General features: G+C 36.8%; 1 protein-coding gene across 1 annotated transcript in view; it reads right to left on the bottom strand.

Moving 5' to 3' along the window:
• Positions 1 to 243: 243 nt before the first annotated feature.
• The window catches only part of KIF18A (kinesin family member 18A), a 49,931-nt gene continuing 35,932 nt past the window's right edge, over positions 244 to 14,242 (bottom strand). The window contains exons 13-16 of the mRNA XM_063289544.1: positions 6,340 to 6,823; positions 5,338 to 5,442; positions 3,623 to 3,732; positions 244 to 487 (exon numbers count right to left, since the gene is read on the bottom strand). Of these exons, the coding sequence (XP_063145614.1) occupies positions 375 to 487; positions 3,623 to 3,732; positions 5,338 to 5,442; positions 6,340 to 6,823 (812 nt within the window). The 3' untranslated portion in view covers positions 244 to 374. The remainder of the gene's footprint in view (positions 488 to 3,622; positions 3,733 to 5,337; positions 5,443 to 6,339; positions 6,824 to 14,242) is intronic.

The raw sequence follows: 14,242 nt of genomic DNA, 5'->3' as shown, positions 1-14,242 counted from the left end.
TTTCAGTTTGGGAAACATTCACTGGCATGGATTGCAAAAGGAAACACATCCTGTAATTTACTCAGCAAGTTGAGACAAAATGATACAAAATTCCATTCAGACTCCTATAGATATTGAACAGTATTGTCAAAGCAATCCTTAAGTCTGACAAAGGTTCCAATTACCTATTAAGAATTCATGAATGATAAACTACAGGCCAGATGTGGCCCTTAAAGATATTTGTAAATTAAGATGGATCCCCCCCCCAATGCTAAGTGAAAAGTCACCACAGATGAAGGAGAAACTGGCAGAAAGTAGAATTGTTCATTTCTCTCTTTCTGCTAATAAATCAAATCTGTATAAAGTAAGGTTTATTTTCACCTTAGAGCTACTATTTATGCTTTTTCTGACGGGCCCAGTTTTATGTCTGTTGATGTATTTTCCTTCAAATTACTTTTGAGGTGTTTTCTTAGTCTATCATTATGCTTCCAGGTTCTTGTTCTGATTCCTAGGGAACAAAGAATAAGTCATGTTAAAGAGAGAGAAGAAAACAAAACAAAACATCAGAACCATATTAATAAAACAAAGACTCAATTTCATTAATCTTCTAAATGTTAAAACATCTTTATTTAGCCTGATGCTCTCCAGCTGTGCTGGATTACGACTAACCAGTTGGCTGGAAATGATGCAGTTTTAGTTTAATACATATGGAGGGCATTAGATTACTGAAAACTATAACTTTAAGATATAAAATAGGACAGAAGCACAGTAAACCTGGATTTAACAAAGTAATAGTGGGAAAGAAATGCCTGATAGAGCTGACAATCTATTAAATGGAAAATGGAATGTTATGTATGCATAAAATGTATGCAATGTATTTAAAATACATAAAATGCATAAATGCTGTTCAGAGTGATTTGAAAAGCTACCAACTATATGGAATCCAAAATTCAGATTTTGTCCACTACACCCCAAGTCATCTGAACTGAGGTTGTAAAAACAGCGGTTTACTGTATGATTGTTATCACTGTTTCATCCTCTACTTTACGAATTAGAGTATTTGTGACACAGTATGATCTCATTCTGACATACTGGATATAGAAACCGCCTTTGAAACCGCCTTTCAACTATGTAGAAACTGTAGTTGACACAAAATGCAACAGCATAATTGCTAGCAAGGTTAAATATACTATATAAAACACAGCATGCCAATATGGTTTTTCCAAGCTCAATTCAGTTTTGGACTTCAACTCTATGAGCAGTTACTTGGGAGCAAAATAGGACTTCCTTTTTCCTTCTTAGTCATCTAAAAATTGCACTGATACCTTAGGAAGTTCTGAACAGCTAAATGATTAAGCCATTAAATCTGCCTCTAATGAACAATTCTATGATTTCCAGCACATTGGAGCTGAGGTGGGTGATGCCTAGAGGATGGCTTTTCAGTTGTGCTACTCTGTTTATTATATTTTAAAGTTTTACTTTATAAGCAATTCAGAGAGCTAAGAATGACAAGTAAATAAATAAAAATATAGCCAGAAAAAAAAGGCCATTTAGATGAGAGTTCATCATCAGTGAAAGCTTTTTAAAACTATCTGCAGTTGAATAAATTAATTCCAGTTTGTATAGAGATACATAATAATAGAACTAAAGAAATATACAATAAACCCCCCCCCCCACCGGTTCAGATTCTTAATTGCAACGTTTTGAAAACTGAGCATGCCAAATGTCTCTGGGTGAGGCTTATCTCTATTCAAGAATAGCCTGTGCCACAAAGTTTCAGTCATGTTATACTCTGTTCATGCTATATTCCAAAAATGGATTTCTTATGCTTTGATGGCTCCCTTCTCCTGCACTCATCCTTTTACACAGAGGGAATGCAAATGAAATATTTTGCTGAAAGGAATGACTAAGGGTACTGAATATAAATGGTGATATAAAAATAACAAAATACAAATAGCAGCTTGTGCAGGAAGCCAGATTTTCAAGGGTTATTTCCTATGGTACATCTTTACTGCCTCTTACAGAGGAGAGGCACAAGTACACATCCCAAAATATTGAGGCTTCTGACAATTCTAAGCATGTCTGGTGTGCTGCAGCTCTTACATTAATCATTCAATTGCACGATTCTTTAACAATACAATTACAGTAACCAATGCTGGTGTCCTCTGTTATCTCATATTTCGTACAAATAATTAACAACATGAAGATAGCATTGTGTGGGGCTCTTATAATGCTGTATTCAGCTTCTGTGAGGATGGGAGAGACTACATGCAACACTTTATCAAATGAATTCCTTAAGGAGAGCAATAATTCTGCCTGGAAGAATGGGAGTTAATGGTACCAGATCTCCACTGCTTTATTTATACACACCTCCCCCCACCCCCCAGATGTGATTAATAGTTTTAGAAGTGCAAGGTACTAAAAGCAAAAGAAGAAAGCTAGGAAAGGACTTAGCTATTCATTTTTCTTCACATAATGGCCAACCAGATGCACCTTGGAAGTCCACAAGTACACCAGACGTCCCTGCTGTTCTTTCTCAACAAATGCTATTCAGAGATGCACGTCTACAGCCCTCATGATTAGTAGGCATTGAAAATTCCTTGGGTCTGCGAAATCCCATTTTTACCTGTCTATGGAGGCCATCACTACCTTCTTTTGAAAGCAAATTCCATGCCTGAATTATGCATAGTGTGAAGAAGTAATTCCATTTATCTCTTCTAAATATATGTAAGTCTTTATATATGCCAATCTATGATTTGTAATTTCCCCTTACATGAAGTGAGCAAATAAGTATGTTGCAACCATTCCTAATAAATATGGGGAAATTTTAAGAAAGTTACAATTTTATTTCAACCTCTTTCTTAATATGGATTTGTTGCCATCTCTTCCTCTTCCTTTTCCCCTGTAAAATTACCTATATACCCAGTTGATGTTTTCATTGGTCTATCTTAAGGGATTACTTAAGAGACTATCTCTCCCCAGTTGTTTCTACCCATCCAATATGGTCTGGCAGGATGGATATCCTTCAGGTTCCATCAGCTAAGGAATGCCAGCTGGCAGAGTTCAGAAAGTGAGCCTTTTCTGCCATAGCATCTGCCCTCTGGAATATTCTACCTCCAGAGACTAGGCTGGCTTTTACCTTCTGGCCTTTCCCAAGGCCCTAAAGACCTCATTCTTTGCCCAGGCCTGGGGCCGTGTGTGTGAAGGGTCCTGCCTCCTGGTTGTGTTAATGACTGTTGTATTTTTTCTTGGCTGCTATGTATTTTAATTTTTGTAATTGTAACTTTTTAAATATTTTTAATACTGTTCACTGCCCAGTCACTTGTTGAGATGTGATCTATATAAACTGATCAAACAAACAGATAAATCTACAACACTAAACTCCATACAAAGAGATTAGCATACACTTCTGTTTGTTTCAGTATCTGTCTCTTTATTGAGGGGCTTGCAGTGAATTACCTATTGGTTTTTGTCCTTGTTTTAGAGGCTAAACTATCAAAAAATTGTGTGACTATGTTATCATAGCAAAAGACTGTAGAAATTATTAACTGAAAATGTCAGCCTATAATTTTGGGCTTTCTATGTAGCTGTATATTGCTTAAATTTTGACACAATTATTGCAAATTATAAATTTTACACTTACCGGAGGTTGTAGGTACTCTTAGTGGTTTATTACTTAATACAGCATCTCGTCTTATGCGTTTGGCAGTCACATGATCTTGCTGGTTTGTTAATCCACTGCTGGATACAGAACTGAGGGGAAAAAAAAACAAAAAAGTTTGTTATTAAGCACAATAGTGTTGAGCCAGAATTCTGCATTCGTTCTTTAGAGTACATACATTTCCTTGTTGCTGGAACATTCAACAAATCTTGAGGAAACTATGCCTGTGTGAAGCTACTCTGGACTATCATAGTACTTCAGTACAGTGCTATAGTATATACAAGGGGGTCACATGCACACCGGGCAAATGGGGAGGATTGCATGCAGGACTGGTTTCAGCTAGAGTTGGAAACTTTAGATTGACTAGGTTGGGGAAACTGGATATTGCACAGGATTATCTATCTACAGTATCCATCTGTCCATCTACCTACCTACTTATCTACCATTCCTTGGGGAGGGGTAATCTTAAATTCAGGGTTGTCTTCCTTTCAGATAAATAAACATATATTTTTCTCCATCTGGGAGAGGGTTGAGGGGGGATTTTAACTTTTTCCAAGCATGCCAAACCCATCAGAAGTGTTTCTTTCTGTCATTATCTAAAAGCCAGCAAGAAACTGTGAACAGGATAATATAGGCTGCAGGAACCTGTTTTGAATTGCTGTAAACAGAAGGCCAAACTGTGTCACATTTACTGCAAAGGAGCATTGCAGACTGTGCTTATTTTGTCTCCATCTCTCCTAGGAACAGCAAAATAAGTATAATTCAACTTAATTTAGGGGAGTTGATTTTTCTTTTCTAAATATTCATTCTAGTATGAATACACAGAACTGTGTCCAATCTGGTAAAGTATTAATAACAACAAAAAACAGTGTCACAGCAAAAATTTGCAGATAATAAGTTATGGAAAAAAACAAAGTATGCATATGAACATTTTAGAAACTTTTAATTGCATCCCTTTGCTACATATGTTTGCCAAGGAGTAATTATCACTCATTTCCATATCACTTGCTCCAAAATAAATGTGCACAGGAATGTAGTCTTAGTTGCATTAAATTTTATTCTACATGCTAGTCAAATCAATACTAATTAACTCATCAAAGTTGTTTTAGATACCACCAATTTATTTGACATATTAAAAAATAATTGCAAAACACTAACAATAACTGCAAAACACGAACAAATAACCTTTGAGGTAAAGTGGGGGGGGGGACTTTTGACAAAAGGCAAGTACCTTGGAACCCATACTAAAAGGTTTAATACAAATACTAACTCAATATTAACCATACAAAGATGGTTGTATAGGCCACATCTAGAACGCATGATGACTTAGAGAGTGGCAGGTATCTTGATGTTAAAAAACATGAAAACTAAAATATATTAAGAGAATATATATTGCATTCCCTCCTATTTTTTCCCACAACAGCACATATGGGATAGTTTGGGCTAAGAGACAGTAACTAGTCCAAAGTCATCCAGTGAGCTTTCATTCTCTAGCACAATCTCTGGCACAATTTTGGTCATTCAGTAAATTAAGACTAGTTACTGAATGGCCAAAATTGTGCCAGAGGATTTCCTCTTCCATTGGATCACAAATAATCTTCCTGGTTGATCCTAATTTGTGATCCAATGGAAGATACTAGAACAGTAAATATCAATTTCAGTACTAATTTAGCAAATTGACTTGAAGCATTACCTACCTTAATAATTTCCTTTTTCTTGCAGCAGCAGATGTCATTGCCATATAAGATGGCTTTGCATGTATGGGACCTGGTTGCCTATTTAACAATGAAGGAAGGCCAAGTCTGAAATTAAGAGTAATAAGTCACCACCAAAAATCCCATTCTAAGAACCCTACATTCTAAGATATTATTTTGTTCTTGTATAGCCATTTCTTGGCTCTCCCAAGATACAGAAGACATAGAATTTCTGATGACTGATTATGATTCAGTCAAACTGGGCAGCTTCTGATCCAGTTCAAGCTGAATCCGTTTGTCTTCTGAATTGTCAAATCAAGGTTCCAACTGAATCTTGTGAATGCCCACCTTCCTATTTATTACTCAACTGTCCAATCAAAACACATGTGATATAAAAGAAATGCAAGTGCAGTGGGATTTTTGTTCCATTTCTCTGCACATTCAACACAAAGATTTCTCAGTTCTTTGGAGTGAATTATCAGGATTTGCAGGAGGGGAAGAAATCTTTTCATAACATTACTTGTTCCACTGGGAAACAAACACCGTTGGATTTCAATTTCCTTTTTTGAGGAAGTTTACGCTAATCCAAATGATCTCATGCACAAAGATGTCCTTTTTGTCTCAGTTGCAACAGTTCTCATGTATTTCCTTGGAGGACCTGTATCTTCCTTCATAACTGAGAGAACTGCTTTTGCCCTCATGTGCCTGTCAAAGTTTGGACAGCATTTGTGATCATGGTTTATATCCCATGCAGGGTAAGGTACAGGATAAGATCTCTGTTCCAAGGCCAACCTAGCCTTTCAATAAGGTACAAATTTCAGATATTTTAGCTCTCTTACCTGAGTTTACTATTCATACACCAGAATACTAATTGAGGCAAAACTAATGTAAAATTAAAGGAAAGAGTTTATAATTGAAGATAAAAAAAAAAAGGGAGGGAGGGAGCGAGGGAAGGAGATAAAAAAAAAGTAAAGACATTTACATTTCATCTTCTACACAAAATACCTTTGTAAAACACTTCTGTTGTTGGTTGCCTCTGACTTGCTTCTCGATGCATCAAAAGGATAGTCTATACTGTCTACGTTATTTTTATAAAGCAGAACAGTTGAGTTCATGTGGCACTCCGGGGTGACGTTATATGTAACATCTTTGGGGCTGCTCTGCTTTAATGGTTCCTGAATTTGTGCCATGTGACTCTTCATTCCTTCAAGGGTTGGCGTATGCAGTGCTTTTTTAATCACAGTTTCTGTACAGAGAGGCTCCACCGGCTTCTTGCAGACCTCGGGGGTGTACATAATGGGGTGGAAGGCTTTGCTGAGAGAATCTACCACATGGTTAGAATCTGATTGGCTGGAATGCTGAGGACTTTGGACTGTCAGAGGAGACGCCATCAGTTTGCGCCTTGTTCTTTTGTTAGGCGGCATTCCATGCTCTGCCTCATGCTGAGCAAGTGTCTTGACTCTCTCTGCTGGCAGATGAGAAGTTGTACCTAAGTTCAAAACAAGCAGTATCCATGAATTATTCCCTAAATATTCCCAATTAAAACTTAGAATAGCTGCTGAAACTGTAAAAGTAGATCTGACAGTACAGCTCTCTCCCTTGTTTGAACCTATAGCAAACAGTTCTCTAATGCTATTTGTACAATTTGCATACCAGATCATCAAAGTGCAAAACCTTATTAGTGTTGAGCCTCTTGTGTGCTTTTGTGAAGGTGTTAGTATCTTATGCTAACCCAGTTCATTTGATTAGTTCATAGTTCTGTATGTTGTGTGATCTCAGAAAATGGATTAATTAAGTAACCAGGTTACTATATGCAAATACAGTTTAAGTTCAGCAGAGTAACAGAATTGGCTACTGGCATAGTTACCTCATTTAGGAGTTAGATAATCCCTTGCATATTCCTGACCAATATTTTCCGTTTTTTCCCCTTGAGGACTTTCAAAATTACAACTTGTGACTCTAGGCAATTTCACTATATAAGGAGCATAGCTAGTAAAAGTTATTAGTATACTAATTGATGCTTAGAATCTGAGTAAAACTGTTATCATTAAAATACATAATAATAATAACCATAACCACAACAGCAACAATAATTTTAAATCATTATTTTAAATTGTTAGTGATTTTTATTCTGCAATTAATTTTATATTTTTATATTTTTAAATTTATAATTAATTATTTTAAAATTTTATTAATAATACTAATTTTTAAATTGAGAGCCAATGTGGTGTAGTGGTTAAGGCATCAGGCTAGAAACCAGGAGACCGTGAGTTCTAGTCTCACCTAGCCAGCTGGGGTAACTTGGGCCAGTGACTCTCTCTCAGCCCTAGGAAGGAGGCAATGGCAAACCATTCCCAAAAAACCTTGCCAAGAATACTGCAGGGACTTGTCCAGGCAGTCTCCAAGAATCAGACACGATTGAATCGATTAAAAAAATAATAATAACTAGCTCTAGCCTATTTCACCAATATAATTCTCCAGCTACTATAGGATTTATTTATTTGAGGGTTGAGGTACTTATGTCCTCACCTTTTTTTTTTTTTAATGCCTACTTTCTATTAGTTCTCTTGGGAGATTAATATATATTCTAATACTTGTTCATACAAAGCCAATATATTCTCCTCCTGCAGTCATTTCACTTTCTCGCTTGTTTTACTTTACTTTTCATCCATATCTAGTTTTTCCTAAGATACACTTTTGATGTTTCTCAAAATGAACTCTTTGTTCAGAAACTCTGATCATCGTTGTATTCCATATTAATTCTCTCAGACTTTCAACCTAAAAATCAAAGCAAGCATAGTTTTAACTATTTTTTTTATGTTTAAACCATATATTTAAAAACAAATATTCTTCAAAGCTCATCAGTTACCATTAGGCTTAGGTCTCTGAATGGCCCAGCCACTTTTTCTGTACTCTCTTGCCTCATTCTCACCTGTGTATTCATCTCGCCTAGCAGAATAATCTTCTCCCCAGACGTATTCATTCATTTCCTATAACAAATTTCTGCCTATAATCACTATTCCCTTGAATTTAACATGCAACTGTCATCTATTCCTTACTTTCATACATGCCCACAACAACACAGATAACCTAGATAACAACAGTTTATTCTCTCCGATATATATTTTAGCTGTTTCAGTCATAATTAAATCTATACCCTGCATGTATATTCCTTAACTCTATCTATAAGATCATATTGTCATTGTAATTTAGTCTTTCCCCTTTCTATTATGTTAATATCCTGTTATTATATAATATTATTATATTATGTTATTATCCTGATATTCTTGAGGAAAAGATAGGTATTCACTACAACAATAAATCAAAATCAGCTACAAACTGCTTATTTTTCATTCTATCAAACACTTTGCTAATTGACTGTAAGATGCATCTTGACTGGAGTTGCCTTCCCACAACATGTCTCTGACCATATGGTTTGAGAAAAATACGTCTCTCTAAAGACAGTAGTGAGGAAGTAAATCAAAAGATAACAATAATATAACAATGTCAACTAGCTGTTTACATGCTATAATTAAAAGTAAATGAGCTGATACACATATGGCCATTGAGATACAGTAATTGTTGATGTACAGGAAGTATCACACAATGAAAAAGCCAAGAGCATCAGGGAACAGTGACGAGATCAAATGGAAGAACTATGTGACACCACTGAAGGCAAGTGACACCAACTGAAAATAAAAATGGACTATTATAGTTGTCTTAAATTCTCCCGTCTCATACGAAATCACCCAGTTTCAAATTCTACTCAGTTAAGGCAACTCCATATGCCAGTCTAACATCATTTCAGGGTGTCTCATATGAGAATATTCTACAAATCTTGAGCAAGATTTTATCTACAAACATTTCACAAGAGATATTATGCTTTTTTATCACTTCAACATCACTTTCAATTTTACATATTCCAGTAATGTAAGCGAGAACTCATGATTTTTATTCCTGATGTTTACTTTCTTGCCAATTACTGCCCTGGAATCAGCCTATAAGCTAATTATTCCTATTGTACATAATGTATCAGGAGTAAGGATGAGATAAACTATTGTCTAGCATAGGATTATGTAGTTCTCTTAGGTCTTATAACAAATGTTGAAGTAGATGGGCTACACCTTAAATAAAAAATAGGTCTACTGAAACAGATTAATAATATCTTATCTGTTAAACAAGATGGTATGCTACTATCCTATCTTATCTTACTCTAACAGAGTTGAAAAAAAATGTCACAGATTTCTTTTACATGAATGGCATGACCCATGAACATGATGCTGAGGCAGAGATAACAGTAATGTATAGTCTGCTAGTATGTGTTATACTTGGCTCAGCAAACGTATGTATTAGGACATGCTGCATACAAGGCATGTGTAAAAATACACTCATGGAAAAAAGAAAGTACACCCTCTTGGAGTTCTGTGGTTTTATGTATCAGGACATAATAAAAAATAATCTGGTCCTTAGCAGGTCTTAAAATTAGGCAAATACAACCTCAGATGAACAACAACACATGACATATTATATTGTGTCATTATTTATTTGACAGAAATAAAGCCAAAATGGAAAAGCCATGTGTGAAAAAGTAAGTACACCCTATGATTCAATAGCTTGTAGAACCACCTTTAGCAGCAATAACTTGAAGTATGTGTTTTCTGTATGACTTTATTAGTTTCTCACATCCTTGTGGAAGAATTTTGGCCCACTCTTCTTTACAACATCACTTCAGTTCATTGAGGTTTGCGGGCCTTTGTTTATGCACAGCTCTCGAGGTCCCGCCACAGCATTTCAATCGGGTTGAGGTCTGGACTTTGACTGGGCCATTGCAACACCTTGATTCTTTTCTTTTTAGCCATTCTGTTGTAGATTTGCTGGTGTGCTTGGGATCATTGTCCTGTTGCATGACCCAATTTCGTCCAAGCTTTAGCTGTCGGACAGATGGCCTCACATTTGACTCAAGAATACTTTGGTATACAGAGGAGTTCATGATCGACTCAATGACTGCAAGGTGCCCAGGTCCTGTGGCTGCAAAACAAGCCCAAATCATCAACCCTCCATCACTGTGCTTGACAGTTGGCATGGGATGTTTGTGCTGTGTTTGGTTTTTGCCAAACATGGTGCTGTGCATTATGGCCAAACATCTCCACTTTGGTCTCGTCTGTCCAAAGGACATTGTTCCAGAAGTCTTGCGATTTGTTCAGATGCGACTTTGCAAACCTAAGCTGTGCTGCCATGTTCTTTTTAGAGAGAAGAAGCTTTCTCCTGGCAACCCTTCCAAACAAAACATACTTGTACAGGTTTTTTTATAATTGTACTGTCATGAACTTTAACATTTAACATGCTAAGGCCTGCAGAGTCTGAGATGAAACTCCTGGATTTTTTGCAATTTCTCTGAGCATTGCATGGTCTGACCTTGGGGTGAATTTGCTGGGATGTCCACTCCTGGGAAGATTGGCAACTGTCTTGAATGTTTTCCACTTGTGAATAATCTTCCTCACTGTAGAATGATGGACTTTAAATTGTTTGGAAATGGCCTTATAACCCTTCCCAGGTTGATGGGCAGCAACAATTGCTTCTCTAAGATCACTGCTGATGCGTTTACTCTTTGGCATTGTGTTAACACACACCTGAACACTCGAGACCAGCAAACTCCTAAAACTTTGGCTTTTATAGAGGTGGGCACACTTGGTGATGATCAATTAATCAAGGGCAATTGATTAGCAGTACCTGGCTGCTACTTAGCCTCTTAATACCTATGGAAGAAGTAAGGGTGTACCCACTTTTTCACAGATGGCTTCTCCATTTTGGCTTTATTTTTGTCAGATAAATAATGACACAGTGTAACATGTCTTGTGTTGTTGTTCATCTGAGGTTGTATTTGCCTAATTTTAAGACCTGCTAAGGACTAGATGATTTTTATTATGTCGATACGTAAAACCATAGAACTCAAAGAGGGTGTACTTCCTTTTTCCCGCGACTGTAGATATGTTGGGAAAAGTTGCATTTTATCCCTTAGCAAACATGCAAAACAAATGATGCAAGCAAAACTGATAAAGATCATCTTTAAATTGATTTGCACATCCTTAGTCCCTAACTCAAATTTAATTTCACTTATGACTCCGTTGGCTCCCTTGTTGGCTTTGGGCCAGTCACTTTCTAGGCTTCTTTCACACCTTCAACATGGAAAAAAAATACAAGCCTATCTTACAGGGCATTTATATCAGTAATAGAGATAAAGTGGACAAGTATATTTCCTTGTTTAAACAAAGACTACAGCACAATCAACACAAGCTATGAAAAGGATAACACTGCCATACATCAAAACCAACAGACTATTACAACCACACAGCATCACCATAGCACACAAAGCAACTAAAGCCCCCCAAAACATCTTAAGTAAACCAAAACACCTAGTAGCCCAAGAAGGAAAAACCGGAGTCATCTACATCACATAGTGTAAGGACTGTAGGAGTCACTGTATAGGACAGGCAGGCAGAAGACTAGCAGAGCGCATCCACGAACACCAACTAGCAGTCAGAAGACCTGATGAAAACTCCTTAATCTCACAACACATGGACAGACTCAACCATAGTTTCAACTGGGAAACTCTGAGCATCCTAGACCAAGATAAATAAAAAAACGCTACGGAATTCCTGAAAGCTTGGCATTCAAACAAATCAGCCATTAATAGACACATAGAAATAAACCATATTTACACACCATTCAAAAGAGACAATAAGAAAGCTAAGAAGGAAACAAAAAAACACATCTTCTCCAACAGCCAACATGCAAATAAGCAGGGATTAACACCATGCGAACAATCAAGCAGAAAGCAATACCCTAATCAAGGAGCTACCAGTGAGAAAACTACACCCCACCAGCATTGGCAGGGCAAGCTACTGTATATAAACAGGGGGCAAAGCCCACACTCTCTAGCAGTGATGATGCTATCTAGTCAGGTGATGAAACCTCTGCAAGCAAATAACCAAGCTCAGAGAGCACCAAGGACTCCACAACCACTGTATTCTATTTTTCTTCTTAGGACATGATCTACAAACAAAGTAATATGCAGTAGTCAGTGCTACAGGGAAGTTCAAGAAAGTTTTTAGAAATTTAGGATACTACACTTGATCTTAGTTAAAAGGCTGAGAAGCAATGTCTTAAATTTTGATAGCATGAAGGCTATTGATGCATTACCATCACAGCAAGGTGGCAATATTTGCTGTATTCTGGATTCTATGTAGCAGTTTGGATGAACCAAATGGTTACTGTGAATATGCAACAGCACTCTGGCTACTTTTCCCATTTATTCAAAGTTCAATTTACTGGAGACACCACTCTCTCTCCCCCCAAGTTAATAATTCAGATTAATGTCTAACCAGAAACAATGGAATTATTTCCCAGCTTACACACTACTAATCAGCAAAATCTGCCTTTTATTTCCCTTCTAAAATGTATATAAAACGTATAGAAAAGCGACCCTCTTTCTTGAATAGTTGCTTTTCTGATGGTCAAGGAATATGTTTGCCCATGTCATCCAATTAAATCTTTCAGATAGCTATCCTTTAAATATTTGAGACATTTTAAAATATTAATTTATGGCATGTCATAAATGGGTGTTTCAGGAAGAAGTAGTGGTTGGCAGCTCACTGGGCTGTGTTTACGCATTATAACAATGAAGCTCTACTTTCATTCAAAAAAAGGTTTGTTTACTGTAAGGCATGGGCATTCTGCAAAATGCCCTAAGAGCAACTGGGAAGGAAATCTGTGAGGAAGGAAAACATTTTGGTGAGTGCCAAGTTTTAGACGCTTTGCCAACACGAAGTACGGAAATCATTTTAAAATTAACAGTAAATGTAAGCAAATGTTCAAACTATAAACCAGATAGGCAGAGACGCAGAAAATATTGCCAACAATGTGCTGAACTTCATTGCGTCGAGCCATATTTCAAAGAGTACTAAAATATAGTAATAAAAAACAGATTGCAAGGGTTTGCTGTAGCACAAATGGAAGCCAGTGAGAGAGAGAAAATCCCAGGACTTTAAAAATGGCTGCTTAATGGCATTTAAATCAAATCCACAGCAAACACACTAAATGGAGTATCCTAGGTTCTCCTGCAATCAAATCTGGTCAAAATGTTGGCGGCAGAGCAACTTGTCCCCATCATTAAGCTGCCTGCTAGACTTGACTACTGTGTATTTAATTGGAGAACAAAAAGAAGAAAACATGCCTTAAGAGCACGTGTTCTTCATCCACAGTAGAATATTAGATATGGTTACCTAGAAGTATATTCCACTAGGCTCTTTAGCTTCTTGCAAATAGGGTTGGGTTTGCAGTCTCTTACTCAGCTGAATCCAGCAGGTTAAAGAACAAACAGAAACTACATAATCAAAGACAGATGCCAGAATGTTATATTAACTGGGTATAGCATTTCAGACTGAAATAAATCCTTTTTATGCATCTGATCAGAAAATATTCAGCCATTTTCATTCTTATTTAATAATCATATTTCCTAAAGTGAAGACCATTTGTTAGGGGGAAAAAAACGTTTGCTTCATGCCAGAAAGTGATATTTCATATTTAACATGTCTGTGCAAGGTTTCACATAGACTAATGCTATGGTAAGAATAAACTATGCACTAACCTATGTCTGTATGCATTAGGGAAGATTATTCCTGAATCTTCAGACAGAAGCTGAAGAACGTGGACAATCTGAGCCTCAACTATTAGACGAAGAAGGCACACTTGAGGAGATACAGATGCAGACTGAGTCAGCTGATCTAGAATGCCAGCTGATCCCAAGCCCAGCAACACATTGCAAATTAAAAACAGCAAAGGAAGTCAAGCCATCTACTTGAAAGGAAAAACAAATAGGCATTTGTTTGCCTGCTTGCTACTTCATAAT

This window comes from Candoia aspera, chromosome 1, assembly GCF_035149785.1.
Source record: "Candoia aspera isolate rCanAsp1 chromosome 1, rCanAsp1.hap2, whole genome shotgun sequence".
Lineage (NCBI taxonomy): Eukaryota > Metazoa > Chordata > Lepidosauria > Squamata > Boidae > Candoia > Candoia aspera.
Note: the sequence above shows the minus strand (reverse complement) of the source record. Positions and strands in the feature narration are given on the sequence as shown.